The 18,608-nt window shown below is 43.8% G+C and overlaps 1 protein-coding gene across 1 annotated transcript in view; it reads left to right on the plus strand.

The window, feature by feature from the left end:
* OBSCN (obscurin, cytoskeletal calmodulin and titin-interacting RhoGEF) overlaps positions 1–18,608 on the plus strand; it is a gene marked incomplete at its 5' end in the record, with an annotated part of 113,769 nt that overhangs the window by 5,747 nt on the left and 89,414 nt on the right. Inside the window, one exon of the mRNA XM_080804163.1 lies at positions 143–418. Within this exon, the coding sequence (XP_080660289.1) occupies positions 143–418 (276 nt within the window). The remainder of the gene's footprint in view (positions 1–142; positions 419–18,608) is intronic.

Genomic DNA, 18,608 nt, shown 5'->3' on the forward strand with positions numbered 1-18,608 from the left:
CCTAAGGGCAGGTGGCACTCCGAAGGGGACCCGGGTCTGGGGGAGGCCTGCAGGCCCCCGGCGTCTCTGTCTGCTGTCTGCATAGGTGTCTGTGTGGCTGGGGCTCTGCTGGCCCCACTGACCTGCCTGGGTGCCCTTCCAGGGCTCACTCCCTTTCTGCATAAGGACACCGCTGGTGGCTGTGTGGATGCTGTGGCTGGAGGCCCAGCCCACTTCGAATGCGAGACCTCGGAGGCCCACGTGAGTGTGCACTGGTACAAGGATGGAATGGAGCTCAACCGCTCCAGCCGGCGCTTCTTGCAGGAGGACGTGGGTTCACGGCACCGGCTGGTGGCAACCTCGGTCACCAGGCAGGATGAGGGTACCTACTCGTGCCGTGTGGGCGAAGACTCCGTGGACTTCCAGCTGCGTGTCTCTGGTGAGCCATAGCCTCTGAGGCATGGTGAGTGGGGAGCAGGCCTGGCTGCATCAAGCACTTGTGAGGCTAGGCTGTCCAGCCCTTCCTTTCTTCCAAGAATGCCTGGGAGGGGCCGTTGCTCCTGGAGTTGGGAAGAGGAACCTCCCAAAGAACTAGCATTTAGAGGACAAAAGATGTGGCCTTGGAAAATAAAAGATAAGAAGGAAACTTGTAGCCTTTTTGTCCTTTTGAAGATGAGGAAGTGAGGCAGACAAGACTTGGGGTCTGGATGCCTAAGGCTCTGGCCCTGCTAGAAGCTTCTGGGGCCTCTTGGCAGATGCTGAGTCCTGGCCCTTAGTTGGGTCTCGGTCGCTGCTCCCAGGCCTCCCTCTATCTGTCACTAGGCACTGGCCTGGCTGTCCATCATGGTTCTCAGAGGCTGCTCCCCCCATGCCCTGGAGGGGTCAGGGCATCAGGTCCCCTTGTGCCCGAGGAAGGCTCTACCAGCAGCATCTGACTGTGAAGGATTCCCAAGGTCACCTGGCTCCATGACTTGGGAACCTTCCCTCAGTGGGGCTTCTGACCATGCATCCCTTTCTGTCCCCAGAGCCCTCTGCAGTGTTTGCCAAGGACCAGCCAGCACGCAGGGAGGTGCTGGCCAAGGCTGGGGCCAGTGCCACCCTGAGCTGTGAGGTGGCCCAGGACAAGACGGAGGTGACGTGGTACAAGGATGGGAAAAAGCTGAGTACGAGCTCCAAAGTGCACGTGGAGGCCAAGGGCAGCAGCAGGCGGCTGGTGGTGCAGCAGGTGGGGAAGGCGGATACCGGGGAGTACAGCTGCGAGGCCGGGGGCCAGAAGGTGTCTTTCCACCTGGACCTCACAGGTCAGTTGACATCCCAGGAACAGGCCTGGAGGAGGTGTTTTGGAGGACGCTGGGTCAGGCCCCCAACAAGCAGTTATCTAGCGCCAGCTGACAAACACCCCCAAACTTTGGAGACAGTTGGCTGTGTGGTCAGGGGTTCAGGCAGGGCTCAGTGAGACCACTCCTTTCTGCTCCATGAAGTGTGGGCTGGGGCAGGAGGATCCAGCCTGGCCTCGTCCATGCGTCCGATGTCCCAGCAGGGCTTCAGTGTGTGAGTCTAGCTGGATGGCAAGCCTCTGTCTCCGTGCGATGTTGGCTGGGCTCACTCTTGTGTCTGGGATCCCTTTCTCTGCTCCTGGCGTCTCTGTCCCAGGTGTGTCTGCACGGTGTCTCCATGGTGGCTCTGTTCGCCTCAGGGAATAGCAGGTGCTACCGGGCTTGTTGGGGTCTGTGCTCAGAGGGTGACCTCCACCACGTTCTGCTTCACACACCCTGGTTTCCAGGTCAGGGGGAAGTAGACCCCACTGCTGAGGGTGTGGACATAGGGAGGCTTCACTCATCAGGGACCGTTTCTAACAGCCTCCCACAGGGACACCACAGGGACATAGGCTCTGTCTGCTTCTAGTTCTCTGCCACCCTGAGCACAAAATAAGGACCTTCGTTATGCTTATTGCCTCCTGGTTACAAGATGGCTTCCACAGCTCCAGCCATCACATTTCAGGTGGGAAGAACATGCAGGGAGTATTTTTTCGGTCATTTTCTATTGCTGTGCAACAAATTATCACAAACTCAGTGGCTTAAAACAGCTCTGATGACCACACCCCACTGCAGATAGCCTGGAAAAATGAGCCCCTGGCTTTACTGTCTGGGCTGTGGGACATCGAGGGTGGAGACGGTGGGCCTGCGGTCAAGTGGGCAGTGTGGGTGTGCTGAGGGGCCTGTGTGTGTCCTGGGACTGCCCTGTGTCCACATGAGGTGGCTGTACCCTGAGTCTGAACTTGTCCCCTTCAAGGCAGGGATCAGTAGTTTGTAGTTTTTAGTGTAGAAGACTTGTTGAGTCTTTTGGTAAGTATGTTATTCTTTTTGATGTTTCCTTAAATGGAATTATTTTTTAAATGTTAGTTTTGGAAGGTTCGTCACTAATATATGGACATAGAATTAATTTTGAATATTGCTATTGTGTCCTACAACCCTGCTGAGCTGGTTTATTCACCTGTTAATTATCTGTGGATTCTTTTTTTTTTTTTTAAAGATTTTATTTTATTTGACAGAGAGAGAGAGAGAGATCACAAGTAGGCAGAGAGGCAGGCAGAGAGAGAGAGGAGGAAGCAGGCTCCCCGTTGAGTGGAGAGCCCGATGCGGGGCTCGATCCCAGGACCCCGGGATCATGACCTGAGCCGAAGGCAGAGGCTTTAACCCACTGAGCCACCCAGGCGCCCCTATCTGTGGATTCTTAAGGATTTTTTTTTTTTTTTTAGATCCAAAAAAGTGTCCCCTGTATTGCACAGATAGTTTTACTTCATTATTTGCAGTCTGGATGCCTCTTATTTTGTTTTTGATTACTGATTTATTATTCTCTTTACTTGTAGGTCTGTTCAGGTTTTCTATTTCTTCTGGGGTCAGTTTTGGTAGCCTGTGTGTTCCTAGGAGTTCAGGCATTTCATCTAGAATTTGTTGGCATTCGCTTATTGTGGTGTTCTCTGACCATGGTTTGTATTTCTGTAAGGTCTGTACTGATGTCCCCACATTTGTTTCTGTTGTAATAATTTGAGTCCTCTAAATTTCTTAGTTGTCTAGCTAGTGTTTTGTCAATTTTGTTGATCTTTTCAAATGTCCTTCATTCTTTCTTTTGCCTTTTTATTCTGTTTCATTCATCTCATCTATAGACTTTATTTCCTTCTTCCAACTCTGGGTTCCACTTGCTCTTCTTTTTCTAGTTTCTTAGGGTGTGAAGTTATTGATTTGTGAAGCTATTGATTAGGGTGTGAAGATTATTGATTTGTGATCATCTTTTTTGACATAGGCCTGTAAATTATAACTATGAATTTTCCTCTGAGCACTGGTTTCACTGCGTCTTATTAGTCTTGGTGTGTTGTGGTTTCGTTCCAACTATTTCAAAATATTTTCTAATTTTCCTTACAATTCTTCTTCAAGAGTGCATTGTTTACTTTTGGCAGACTTGTGGATTTTCCAGTTTTCCTTCTATTAGTGATTTCTAGTGTCACTCATCTGTGGTTGGAAAAGATACCCTGTATGATTTCCATCTCTTTACATTTACTGAGATTCATTTCCTGGCCGAACCCATGGTCTGTGTCAGAGAACGTTCTGTTTGTGTGTCTCTGGTGTGGTGGGTGGAGAGTTCCGTTGAGTCAGCTGGGTCTACCTGGCATACACTGCTGTTTCCTTATTGACCTCCTGTCTGTCTGTCTGTCTGTCCATTATGGAAAGCAGGGCACTGAACTCTCCAACTACTATTGTGCATCTTTTTCTCTCTTTGATCTGTTAGTTTTCACTTCATGCAGTTTGGTCTGTCCTGTGTGTTGTGCTTATGTTTACAGTTGTGAGATCTTCTTGGTGAAATGAACCTTTTATCAATTTATGATGTCCTTAATCGATGCACTTATCAATCAATAGATAATGTTTCCTATGGTTTTTGCCTTAAAGTCTGTTCTGCCTGACATTAGTATAAACACCCCAGGTCTCTTCTGGTTGCTATTTGTAAGAAGTATCTTTTCATTTGAAGCCTATTTGTGTCTTTGGATCTAAAGTAAGTTTCTTGTAGACAGCATGTATTTTTTCAAAAATCTATCTCGCCAATCTCTACTTTTTAATTAGCGAATTGAATCTATTTATAGTTAAAGTAATACTTACAAGGAAGGACTTACTTCTGCTATTTTGGTCTTTGTTTTTTTATATGTTGTATCTTCTTTCTTCCTTATTCTCTCCATTACTATCTTTTTTCTGTTTAATTGATTTTTTCTGGTGTTTCATGTATTAAGTATATATATTTACTATAACTTTGTATATATTATATATACATATAACATTGGCTCCATCTATCTGTTTATCTATCATCTATCTGGTTTTTTCTTAGTGGATACCCTTAGTGGTTATCACAATTAATATCTTAACTTTGTAATATTCAAGTTTAAAATTATACCATTTTAGTTTAAATAAAAGAGCTGTTCCTTTACAGCTCTGTGTCCCCACACAAAGCGCAGCTTGATGTTGGTATTGTCAAAATTTGTCTTTATACACTAACTTCAGTCCATTAACTTTATAGTTTTGTAATTATTGTTTATGCATTTGTGTTTTAAGATCATATGGGGAAAAAACCCCCAAAGAGTCAAAAACTAAAAAAATGTTGCAATACTGGCATTTACATTTACCTGCGCAACTACACTTACTACTGTTCTTTATTTTTTCATATAATTTCAAGTTATTGTCAGTGTTCTTCATCCATGCCTGAAAAGCCTATTTAGCATTTCTTGCAGGACAGTTGTAATAGCAACAAAATCATCAGTATTTATTTGAAGGGGAATGTATTAAATTTTCCTTCATTTTTAGGAATGCTTTTGCCAGATATAAAGTTCTCGGTTGATAGTTTTTGTTTTTGTTTTTGTTTTCTTTTCCCCTGAGCACTTTAAAACATCACCTACTAACTTCTGGCCCCTCTGGTTTCTGAAGGGACATCAGCTGTCACTCTTGGTAGGAGCACTCATATGAATATTCTCTTTGCCCCTTTACCTTTAAATCTCCCTGCGCGTATGTTGCCCCACAGGGATTTAAGGCTCTGTTCATTTTCTTCATTCTTTTTTCTTTCTGTTCCTCAGACTGGGTAATTTCATGAGACTTGTTTTCAAGTTTGCTGAGTTTTTTTTTTTCCTTCGTCTGCTCAAATCAGAAGTTGAACCCCTCTAGTGAATTTTCATTCCAGTTACACTTTTCAAATGTAGAATTTCTATGTAGTCTTAGAAATATGTCTTCTTATTGATATTCTCTCTATTTGGTAATATATTGTTCTCAAACATTTCTTTACTTGATGAGAAATGGTTTCCTTTAATTTTCTGAGCATATTTAAAGTAGCTGACCTAAAGACTTTGTTTAGTGAAACAATATCTGGACATTTTTAGGGACAGATTCTGTTGGACAGCTTCCTTTCCTGCAATGGACCATGATTCTTTGCATGTCATATAATTCTTTGTTGATATTGGAATATTAAGTGATACCATGTGGGAACTTAGTTCAAATTGTCCAACCCCCTCCCCACTTTGTAGTTGTTGGTGTTTGTTTTTGTTTCTATTTGTGTGTTCAGTGACTTTTCTGAACTACTTCTGTGAAGTCTGCATTTTATACTGTGTTGAACCCCTGAAGTCTCTGGTTGGTTAGCTAATGGTTTTACAGTGGTTTCTTTAGATGCTTGTAACCAGTAAGCCTCCCAGTTCTTGTTGGTACATGCATATACAGCTTAGTCAGGCAGTTTACAATCATGTTTCCACATCCTCAAGGTTAGCCCATAGTGTGAGTTTAGGGACTCCTCAAATGATTCTTGAGTATACATTTATTTGTGGCCCTCTAGATGCCCAGGAATGTGCCAGAGCTTTCCAAAGCCCTCTATGGACATAGACATTCTTGCAGCTTTTCCTTTTAAGCTGATTTGTTAGCCTGTTGTTTACTCAACTGATACCTACCACCTTGGGCAGCCATGATGTTCAGTAATTGCCTGTGATTGTTTTCAACAAATACTGATGGGGAAAAGGCTATTTGCATTGAGTGAGCTCCTATTCAGGCTTGAAGAATAAGGAAGGAGGGAAAGAAGAAAGGAGGGAAGGAAGTCAGTCTTTTTTTTGTTCAGTGAGCTACCATATAGTACATCGTTAGTTTTTCATGTAGTGTTCAGTGATTCAGTAGTTGCTTATAACACCCTATGCTCATCACCACACGTACCCTCCTTAATACCCATCACTGGGCTAATCCATCCCCGAACCCCATTCCCTTCTGTAACCCTCAGTTTGTTTTATGGAGTCCATAGACCCCTATGGTTCATCTTCTTCTCTAGTTCTTTTCATTCAGGTTTCCCTCCCTTCCTGTATGGTCCTCCCCGCTATTCCTTATGTTCCACACATGAGAGAAACCATATGATAATTGACTTTCTCTGCTTGACTTATTTCACTCAGCATAATTTCCTACAGTCCCATCCATGTTGATGCAAAACCTGGGTATTCATCCTTTCTGATGGTTGATAATATTCCATTGTATATGTGTTCCATATCTTCTTTATCCACTCATCTGTTGAAGGGCATCTCGACTCCTTCCACAGTTTGGTTGTTGTGGACATTGCTGTTATGAACTTGGGGTGTAGGTGCTCCTTCTTTTCACTACATCTGTATCTTTGTGGTAAATACCCAGTAGTGTAATTGCTGGGTCATAGGGTAACTCTATTTTTAACATCTTGAGGAACATTCATACTGTTTTCCAGAGTGGCTGTACCAGCTTTCATTCCCACCAACAATGGGAAACCATTCTCCCACTTCACATCCTCACCAACATTTTTTGTTTTCTTTTTTCTTTTTTAAAGATTTTATTTATTTATTTGACAGACAGAGATCACAAGTAGGCAGAGAGGCAGGCATAGAGAGAGAGGGGGAAGCAGGCTCCCTGCCAAGCAGAGAACCCAACACAGGGCTTGATCCCAACACAGGGCTCGATCCCAGGACCCTGAGACCATGACCTGAGCCGAAGGCAGAGACCCAACCCACTGAGCCACCCAGGCACCCCTGTTGTTTTCTGACTCGTTAGTTTTTGCCATTTTAACTGGTGTAAGAGGGTATCTCATTGTGTGTTTTTTTAAATGTTATGTTAGTCACCTACAGTATATCATTCGTTTTTGATGTAGTGTTCCATGATTTGTTGTTTGTATATAACACCCAGTGTGTTATTCTTTTTACACATTTCTGATTCAATGAGTTACTGTTTGATTGAGTATGTTTATATTTATATTCTTGAGGAAGTGTGGTTGGTAGTATTCATATATGTATTTGTGTGGCTTTTTCCTCAGGATAATGGAAAGGGTTCCCTCTCATCTATTTTCTATGTGAGATTGTGTAGAATTGATGTGATTTCTCTTACTTCTTTTATTTCTTCTCTTAAAGTTATTTCCCTGATTAAACCAGTGAAGTCATCCTGGGCTAAATATTTCTTCCTTTAGAAGGTTTAAATTTTGAAAACATTTTATTTATAGAGGTGAAATTATGCAAGTTACCTATTTTTTTCTTGGGCAAATTTTAGTAGTTTGTAATTTTTGAGGAATTGTTCTATCTCTTCAAATTTGTCTAATTTACGTGCATAGAGTTGTTTGTAGTGTTCCTTTATTATACTTATAATGTCAGCAGGGTCTGTGGTGATGTTCCTTTCCATTCCTGATATTGTTAGCTTAGATTTTCTCTTTTTTCTTTATTAGTCTTACTAGAGATGTATCAATTTTATTGATCTTTTTGAAGAACCGTATATAGTTTTCATTGATTTTCTCTATTTTTTCCAATTTAATTAATTTCTGTTCTTTACTAATTTTCCTTCTGCTTGCTCTGGGTTTATTTTTGCTCCTAATTTCTTAAGGTGGAAAAAAAAAAAGGATTACTGATTGAAAGTTTTTCTTTTCTTTTTATCCTCCAATGCTGCCAATTTATTCATTTTTAAATTTTTATTTTATTTATTTATTTTTTAAAAAGTTTTTCTTTTCTAATATAAATATTTAGTAGTGTAAATTTCCCCCTAATTATTGCTTTAACTTTATCCTTCAAATTTTGATATGTCTACTTCCATTCTGGTCAGAGAACATACTTTTTGTATCACTTCAGTTTAAAAAAAATTTTTTTTAAGGATTTTATTTATTTGGCAGAGAGAGGTCACAAGTAGACAGAGAGGCAGGCAGAGAGAGAGAGGGGGAAGCAGGCTCCCCGCTGAGCAGAAAGCCTGATGCGGGGCTCGATCCCAGGACCCTGAGATCATGACCTGAGCCGAAGGCAGAGGCTTTAACCCACTGAGCCACCCAGGCGCCCCTCAGTTTAAAAATTTTTTTAGAAATTTCTTTTCTTAACTTCAGTATGGTCTGTAGTTAAGTTGCCATTACAACATGGTAAATGTTCCATGTATAGTTGAAGGGAAGGTATATTCTGCTGTTGTTGGGTGGAACGTGTTGCAAATGTCAGTTAGGTCATGCTGGTTAATGGGTTTGTTCTTCTATACCCCTGATGATCTTCTGTCTACTAGTTCTACCAATTGTGTGAAGAGTGAAGTCTTTAGCTATAAATGTGGACTTTCTGTTTTTACTTACAGTTCTGTCAGTTTTTGCTTTGCGTACTTTGACTCTGTTGTGAAGGGCTTACTCATACATGTTCTTTATAAATTAACTCATTTGTCTTTATAATATTTCTTTTTTTTTAAATCTTTTTTTTATTTTTTAAATTTTTTTTTTATTTTTTAGGTATTTTATTTATTCATTTGAGAGAGACAGAGAGAGCACAAGGAGAGGGAGAGGTAGAGGGAGAGGGAGAAGCAGACTCTCTGCTGAGCAGGGAGCCCGATGCGGGACTCGATCCCAGGACCCTGGAATCATGACCTGAGCCGAAGGCAGACACTTAACAGTCTGAGCCACCCAGGCGTCCCTGTCTTTATAATATTTCTGGTAATTTTCTTGGCTCAAAGATTTACTTTATTTTAATATAATAATATTAATGTAATTTTAATAAAATATTAATATAAATATTCCAGCTTTGTTTTGATTAGTGTTTGCATTACGTGTATTTTTTTTATTCTTTTGTTTTTACCTACACATATTTGAGGTGAGTTTCTTGTAGATAACGCAAAGTTGAGTAGTTTTTTAAAATCAAGTTTTTTAAAAAGTTGAAGTTTTTAAAAATTTCAATGAGAGTTTTAAAAAAGATTTTTAAAAATCTCTGTCTTAGAATCAGTGTGTTTACACTATTTTCATTTAATGCAATAATTGGTATGTTTGGATTTAGGTCTACTATTTTATTATTTCCACTTTTTTCTCATTTTTGGTTCTCCTTTTTCATCTTTGCTGCCTTTTTTGGGTTACTTAGGAAGTTTTTAGTACTCCATTTTAATTTATCCATTGTGGTTCTGCGTCTACTTTTGTGTGCCCACCGTAGGGATTGTGTTAAACATACTCAACTCTCACCACTTACTTAGAATCATTATTTTACTACTTCAGTTGGGATGTAGAACTTTTATCAATATATAGGTCCTTTTACCCTCCCACCATTATGCCATTATGTTATTCGTCGTTTTATGTATTATGTCTAGCATTGTCAGCCTCTTCAAACAACGCAATAATTCTTGCTTTCAATTGCCAAATACAGTCCGAAGAACTGTGCGGGAGAATAGTCTGTTTTGTTTACCCAACGTATTAGCCAGCTCAGGCTGCCATAACAAGAGAAATTTAGTTTCTCACAGTGCTGGAGGCTCGAAGCCCAAGGTCAAGGCACCAGCTTGGGCATGTGCTGGTGAGACCTTCCTGTCTGGCTTGCAGATGGCTGTATCCTCACACATCATTTCCTCTGTAGGCCCGTGGAGATCAAGAGAATTCTCTGGTGTCTCTCTCTTATAAATTCCTATTGGATTAGGGTCCCACCCTTAGGACCTCTTTGAACCATAATTAACTCCCTAAATGCTCTCTATCCAAAATTGGGGGTTAGGACTTCAACACACAGATCATGGGAGGGGGGGTTGGGCAGACAATTCATTGTCCATAACATCCAAACATCTACCATTATGTTGGTCTTCCTTCATTCCTGATGCTCTGAATCTTCCTTAAATGTCATTTCCCCTAGAAATTCTTGTGGAGCAGATCTGCTGGCAGTGAACTTTCCTAGCTTCCCTTCTTGCAGAATGTCTTTATTTCATCTTCATTTCTGAAGGATAATTTTGCTGGATACAGGTTTCTGGACCAATGATTCTTTCTTTTAGTGACTAATTTTCAATGAGGAAAATCACAGTAATTCAAATTGTCCCCCCACAAGTCATGTGTTTGTATTCTTTGGCTGTTTTCAAGAGTGTTTGTTGTTTAATTTTCAATGGCTCTGAAATGGTGTGTCTGGTCGTGGATTTCTTTGTGTCCAAGATTTGCTGGGCTCTTATAATCTGGTTGATGTCTTTCACCAAATTTGAAAAAGTTTCAACCATCCTTTCTTTTTCTTTCTTTTTTTTTTTGTAGAAACTTTAATTTATTTTTTATTTTATTTATTTATTTGTCAGGTAGAGAGAGAACAAGCAGGGGGAGGGGCAGACAGAGGGAGAAGCGGGCTCCCTGCTGAGCCAGGAGCCCAATGCAGGACTCGATTCCAGGACCCTGAGATCGTGACCTGAGCAGAAGGCAGACACTTAACCAGCTGAGCCACCCAGGCGTCCCTCAAGCATCATTTCTTGAAAATATTTTTTAACTACATTCCTCTGTCTTTCTAGGACTAGTGACATGAATTTTAGTCCTTGTAGTTTAATCCCATAGGTTCCTGAGTCTCTATCTAACAGGTCCCTTTCTTGCTCTTGCTTAGATTGGTTAATTTCTATTGATTTATCTTCAAGTCCAGTCACTCTTCTGTTGTCTGGATTTTGCCACTGAGCTATTGAGTGAATTATTCCAGTTATTATATTTTTCTACTTATAAAAGGTGTATCAGTTCTTTATATCTTTTCTTTCTTTGTTGAGAGTTTCTGTCTTTCCATCCCTTCCAAGAACATTAGCTTTCTCTTTTTGGATCATTTTTATAATCGCTGCTTGAAACTCTTTGTCAGATATTTCCAGCTGCTGTGTCATTTTGACATTGGTGTCTGTGAATATTCTTCTTGCAGGCATGTGAACTGAGAGTTTCCTGAGAGTTTCAGGGGACTGTTTTGGATAGCATCCTGGATGTAATGAATACTATGTTTTGAAACTGTGGGTCTCCCTTATATCTAATGAGGAAAGCTGATTTTTTTAAAGCTGGAAATAAACTTTGCTGAGTTCCAGTGATGGGTTCCTGCCAGCCTTCCAGGCGTTGTTTTGTTTCCAGAGTCTTTGCAGTACCATTTCGATCTGTCCTGAGTGTGCCCACCTAGTACTTACTGTGGCTTTGCCCAGTGGCCTGTGCCCCAGTTCAGAGCTCGAGGTCTTTGGCCTGCTGATTGGGGTCAGATCCGCTCACAAGTGGCTCAGGGGTGAGCCCTGGTGTTCCTTGACAACCTCATGTTCTGTATTTTCTGTCATCCTCTTTAGCTCTTTGGTTGGAAAGGCAGGCATGTTGCTTTGGGACCTGCTTACCATGGTCCCCCTTGCACCAGCAGGAGGATAGAAAAAGAAAGATCAGTGGGTCCTCCTTCAGTTGAAGAACAATGTTCTCTATCCTCAGTGTTCTGAAGGTTTCTGATCTTGATGGGCGAGGGTGTAAGAGCATGGAGAAAACATGGGGTGTCTTCAGTTACCTCTGAGCATTTGGGGTTCTCTTCCCTATGCTCTAAGGGAGGGGGAGGGACCTACTTCTGGATGTTGGGCTGCCCTGTGTGCAGGCAAGCGGGAGAAGGTGGACTCACTTCTGGTTTGGTGGACTTTGAATTCTGGTTTTTGTCCTCCCCAGTCCGCCTGCTGCTGCTTACTTTGAGAACCTTCAGACGAACTCCATGGCCCTGTGGCTGCATTTGGTGACTAAGACAGGGTGGACCAACCACAGGTGTTTTTGTAAAAATATGGGTTTTAATTTTTTGTAATTATGTAGATGGACCCAAAGTTTGGTGTTTCTAGTGTGGGACAAATCCTAAACCTCCTTGTGGTGATATTTGTAACTCACTCAGGTCAATTTTGAAGACAAACCGCTGTGTAGCTGGGGTCCTCATGGTGTTGGCTCAGTTGTGGGGTCAGAGTGACCATGCAGGGCTCCACAGGCTTCTTCCTGGCACAGCCTGTGGCAGATCATCTCAAACACACACAGACAGGTGTGCATGCATGCACACACACTTTTACATGGATGCACATTTAAACATATATGCTCACACCCAGACCTATACACATGCATAGACATATATACACCCTTGCATACATTTCAACACACATACACACTCACAGACACACATACACACCAACATATGTGCATGCACACTTAAACACATACACTCTCAACAACACATGCATAGACATGCATACACACATGCACACACAACCATACATAATAATCTCCACATATATACACATAGATGTACACACACAGATGCATACACACAGTGTGATCAGGAATGATTTTGTGACATGCTTATCGAAGACACAATTTCCTTCACAGTTAGTCTGGGAGGATTCCTATGGAGTGAGCCTCAGAAATAACAGAGACCTGGTGTGACCCTAACTTAAGGATGCAGCTGAGTCTGGGGCCACAAAATGAGTGGCAGGTGCCTCACTGTAGTCTGAAAGGTGTGTACCCACTGGCCACGGCTGAGGGTGACGGTCAGCTGTGTGGTTAGGTGCTCTCTGCCTTCACATGGTAGCATTTGTGAGGACTCATCCATTCTCAGAATTCTGGTAGTAGCCTCAGTGGGTGTAAAAATGATTCCAGAAATAAGGCTGTTGTTGGAGGGCAGATGTGGCAGGATCTCAGATGGGCATCACATCCACAGGAAGCATGTGGATTCCACTGAACCCCTCTGGCCCCCGGAGACATTTTCCTGCAGAGACTTTGCTTCTGGAGGTGTCTGGGTCAAACAGAGGTGGTGGCTGAAGGGATGGAGAGGGTGTATGAGTGTATGAAGTGGTACTTATATGGGTGTGGGCTGAGAAACAGTGATATTGGTGAGTCTTACAAGCTTGGGTGAACACATAGACCGAGGGGCCACCATCTGAGACATGGCGGGTGGACAGGAGCAGATTTGCTGGGAGGAGTAGGTGATGAGCTAGCCTGGGATGTCCCGGGGGTGGTTGGCTGTCTGGGCATGGTACTCAGTTGATGCTAGTCTGGGAAGGGAGACTCAGGGTTTGTTGGCATGTTGGTGGTGGGAGAGACTGGGGAAAGAAGTACCGTGGAAGGAGTGGATGATAATGGGACCTACCCCTGGGATCCTGGGAGAGCTGGGACCACATAAGGAGAGGCCCAGAGGGGTGGGGGGAGAACCCAGTGACATGCAGGCTGATTGCAGCCCTGGCCAGCCACTGCACCGATTGTTGAAGACCACTGTCTTCCATCGAGCCACCTGCTCCAGGGGAAAGTCAGCCAGCTGGATGGTTTATCTTTTTTCTCCATGAAAAATACATTTAAGGCATAAAAATAGAACCATCTATACTTGGGGTTTGTGCCTTTTAAAAATATTAAAAATCCAATTAAAAGTCTTGTAACTCAAGGATATTGCCCATTCTTGGTGATATCTCATAAAGAATTATCTCTGAAATGCAAGCTGGTGCAGCCACTCTGGAAAACAGCATGGAGGTTCCTCAAAAAGTTGAAAATAGAGGTACCCTACAACCCAGCAATTGCACTACTGCGTATTTACCCCAAAGATACAAATGTAGTGATACGAAGGGGCATGTGCACCCGAATGTTTATAGCAGCAGCGTTCACACTAGCCAAACTATGGAAAGAGCCTAGATGTCCATCAACAGATGAATGGATAAAGAAGATGTGGTATATATGGAATATTATGCAGGCATCAGAAAATTAAATCTTGCCATTTGCAATGACGTGGATGGAACTAGAGGGTATTGTGCTAAGCAAAATAAGTCAATCAGGGAAAGACGGCTATCATATGCTCTCACTTATATGAGGAATTTAAGGAACAAAACAGAGGATCATAGGGGAATAGAGGAGAATTTAAAAGAAGATGAAATCAGAAAGGGAGACAAACCATAAGAGGGAGACTTTTAATCATAGGAAGCACACTGAGGGTTGCTGAAGGAGAGGTGGGTGGGAAAGTAGGGTAACTAGATGATGGACATTAAGGAGGGCACATGACATAATGAACACTGGGTATTATATAAGACTGATAATCACTGACCTCTACCTCAGAAATTAATAATACATTATATGTTAATTAAATTTAAAATTAAAAAATGAAGGCAAAAAATAAAATCTAAACCATATATATATATATATATATATATATATATATATATGAATTCTCCCTGAAAATACCTATGCTCTGATGGCCAAAAGCCAAGATTTCCATTGACTATTGGAAGATTAGAGAGGAGTTCCTGAAGCAAAAAGTCCCTAGTAGATGAGATTGGAAAGTTAGAGTTAAAAGCATCCCATCTGGATTTGGGTTTCCAACAGTACCGTGGACTTCTCTAGTGTGAAAACTCTCCCACTGTGGACATCTGAAACTGTGGGGCCGAATGTAACAAAGTCAGGTTAAGTTAATATCTGGACTGGCAAGGAGAAAGAGGGACATTTCCAGGTGCTAGAAAAGAGGAGGCACTGAGAAATGAAAGCAGTGGATGATGACTTGGTGCACTGTTGCTACTGTGGGGGGCTTTGGGTCCCAGGGGCCTGGGTCTGACTTACACCCCCAGCTTGCCAATACGCATGAGAACAAATAGGAAGTGAGACGGAGATGAGCATACAGTGATGGAAACCCTCTAGAACCACATCATTAAAGAAAAGATGGACCAGAAAAGCAATCTCATGCAGCCCAGGGAGGTCACAGGGCACTTGTATTTCTGCCTCGGCTTAGATGGGAAAAGCTCCCCTAAGAAAGGGAAGCCCATTTTTCACTTGGGAATGAGATTTCAACTTCTAATGGTAAGGACCCCAGACTGAGAAGTTAACCTACCAGTGGGGCTCCAGGCCAGTGGCACTCCTGCAGTGCCTGGCAACAGTGAACCTCAGAAGGGTTACCCCACTGCCAAAGCCACACTTAATAATACCACTGGCTGAGGAAATCATGCCGGATTCACAGTAAAATACATCTAAACACTGGAGGAATAATCTATATAGAAGGGAGTTGGAAGTCACAGAAAAGATGAGGGCTAGACCACCCAGGGACCTCAGATGATGTAACAGCATACTTAAAATGAGTAATACAAGAGATTTGATAAAGTAAGAAAAAAGGTAAGTAGGAAGCAGAAGAACAGGCAGATTCAAAGAAGAAGCAAATGAGGCTTCATGAATGGGAAACACATTTATAATGAACAATTTAGTGGAGTGATAAATAGCAATTAGACATAGCTGAAGACAAAACCACTGAACTGAAAGATCGATTTGAGGAAGTTATTCAGAGGGAAACACAGAGATTAAAAAAAATAAGAGAGAAGGGAAGAGGTAGAGCCGAGAAGCTGTAGGCCACAAGTGTGTCCAAAGGATTTCTAGGAGAGGCTGGAGAGAATGAGAAGAAAAAATTATGACGGAAATCACACAGAGGAATTTTAGCAGTGGTTGAAGATGTGACTCCTAAGCTTCAGGGCTCCCAAGTGATCGTGGGAAATGGAGGAAAAATAAATCCACACTAGACACATCCACGTGAACCACAGAGGAGTGAAGATGAGTGGGAAGACAGGAATCCTTCCACAGATTTGTCCACAGCAACGAAGAACACAAAGAAGGCATCATCTCCAATGTACTGGTGGAATGTGACTGTCAACCAGAATTCTGTATCCAGCTAAACTATCATTCAAAGGTTTGAGTGAAATAAAGATGTTTTCAGGAGACAAATGGGGAGAACTTACCATTCACAAAACCCTACTGGAAAAAAACTGTTGATGGATATATGTCAAAAGGAAGAATGTAATATGATCCAGAGAAGTAAGCTAATAAAAACCATGGCCAGTCCCCAAGCCAGGGGTTTCATTATACGGATGGTGGTTGGATTACTAGAAGTGACAGACTGCATTAGGAGCCATTGTGTCTGTGTTCTTGTGACTTGGACATCACCCATTGTTGGTGACAGTGCACAAGAAATTCTCCCTGAAAATACCTGTGGTTTGATGTGCAGGTATGCCTCCATTTGTTAGGATAATTATGGGATCACAGATGTTAAATGCCAAATCCTGAATCATAACACATACCTACCTGGAAATTATTTGACCTGGAGTCTTCAGATTATGAAAACTAACCTGTTCTTGCTTTATGTGTTTTCTGAGTGTGGGGCTTTCTGTGTAGAGGGAGCCAGGAGTAGCGCAGGCTTGTGGCCAAGCCATCCTGGTTTTGAGATCCAGAGGGTGGGCCTTCATTCAGCTCTAGGTATTTGGTTGTCCCTCTCTGTCTCCAGAACCTGCATTAGTGTTTGCCAAGGACGAGCCAGCATTCAGGGAGGTGCAGGCCAATGTGGGGGCCAGTGCCACCTTGAGCTGTGAGGTGGCCCAGGACAAGACAGAGGTGACGTGGTACAAGGATGGGAAGAAGCTGAGTGCGAGCTCCAAAGTGCACATGGAGGCCAAGGGCAGCAGCAGGCGGCTGGTGGTGCAGCAGGCGGGGAAGGCGGACGCCGGGGAGTACAGCTGCGAGGCTGGGGGCCAGAAGGTGTCCTTCCGCCTGGATGTCACAGGTCAGTTCTTTTGGTTAAACTCTAGTCTTGATCAAGGGTGATGGTGGGATAAGCATAGAGTCCAGACAGACTCTGGAGCTCTTTCCATTAGACTTTTCACATGTCCCTCCTTTGGCCTCTGATTCTCATACATGTGGCTGAGCCAAGAGAAATTGGATAGGAAGGTGTACATGGAAAGGTTTGCTAATTCCTGTGAACCGTGACTGGTGTTCCAGGGATGATACCCACCTGGGACAGCCCACATGGAGCAGTGACAGACTGTGTGGCCCCCACCTGGGACAGCCCATAGGAGATGTGGTAGTTTAGTCCTCACCTGGAACAGTCCACATCGAGGAAAGAGAGAATTTAGGGTCTTCACTCATTCAGGCAACATAGAGCTGGGACAGTCCATGAGGACCAGTGGTAGAATGTATGGTCCCCACCTGAACAAGCCCTCACACAGTAGTTACAGAATGGGTACATAAATTGTGTTACTTATTGCTGAGAAGGCTATAGGGCTTCTGCAGATGACACAGCTGACACAGAGCTGACACAGGAGAAGTTTCCATTCCCTCTGCTCCCTGGTTCAGTACTTCTTCACCCAGTGCTGCCTTCCTAACAGACATGATATCTTCAATCATGTGCGTCCCTCTCTGTCCCCAGAGCCCTCTGTGGTGTTTGCCAAGGAGCAGCCAGCACGCAGTGAGGTGCTCTGCAAGGCGGGGGCCAGTGCCACGCTGAGCTGTGAGGTGGCCCAGGCCCAGACAGAGGTGACGTGGTACAAGGACGGGAAGAAGCTGAGTGCGAGCTCCAACGTGCACGTGGAGGCCAAGGGCAGGAGCAGGCGGCTGGTGGTGCAGCAGGCGGGGAAGGCGGACGCCGGGGAGTACAGCTGCGAGGCTGGGGGCCAGAAGGTGTCCTTCCGCCTGGATGTCACAGGTCAGCGTTTGGGTTAAAAGTCCAGTCTTGATCAAGGGTGATGGTGGGATAAGCATAGAGTCCAGAGAGACTCTGGAGCTCTTTCCATTAGACTTAACACTTCACATGTCCTTTCTTCTGCCTCCTATGCTCATACATGTGGCCGAGCCAAGAGAAATTGGGTGGGAAGGTGTACATGGAAGGGTTTGGGTATTCCTGTGAACCATGACTGGTGTTTCAGGGATGGTCACCCCCAGGACAGGCCACCTGCAGCAGAGTTACAATGTGTAGTCCCTACCTGGGACAGTCCACGTGGAGCTGTGATAGAATGTATGTTCTCCCACCCCCAGGGCTGATGGATTGGGTAGGTAGATTGTGTTACTTAGTGTCAAGAAGGCTATGGGGCTTTTCCAGACCTCACAGCTGATGCAGAGCCTGGAGATGTTTCCAGCTCCCCTCCCTTCCGGTTTAGTCCTTCTCCCCCCAGTGCTGCCTTCCTAAGGCACATGGTATCTCCAATCATGTGCATCTCTCTCTGTCCCCAGAACCCTCTGTGGTGTTTGCCAAGGAGCAGCCAGCGTGCAGTGAGGTGCTCTGCAAGGCGGGGGCCAGTGCCACGCTGAGCTGTGAGGTGGCCCAGGCCCAGACAGAGGTGACGTGGTACAAGGATGGGAAGAAGCTGAGTGCGAGCTCCAACGTGCACGTGGAGGCCAAGGGCTGCAGCAGGCGGCTGGTGGTGCAGCAGGCGGGGAAGGCGGATGCTGGGGAGTACAGCTGCGAGGCTGGGGGCCAGAAGGTGTCCTTCCGCCTGGATGTCACAGGTCAGTTCTTTTGGTTAAACTCTAGTCTTGATCAAGGGTGATGGTGGGATAAGCATAGAGTCCAGACAGACTCTGGAGCTCTTTCCATTAGACTTAACTTTTCACATGTCCCTCCTTTG

This window comes from Martes martes (genome assembly GCF_963455335.1).
Source record: "Martes martes genome assembly, chromosome: 5".
NCBI classification, from domain to species: Eukaryota; Metazoa; Chordata; class Mammalia; order Carnivora; family Mustelidae; genus Martes; species Martes martes.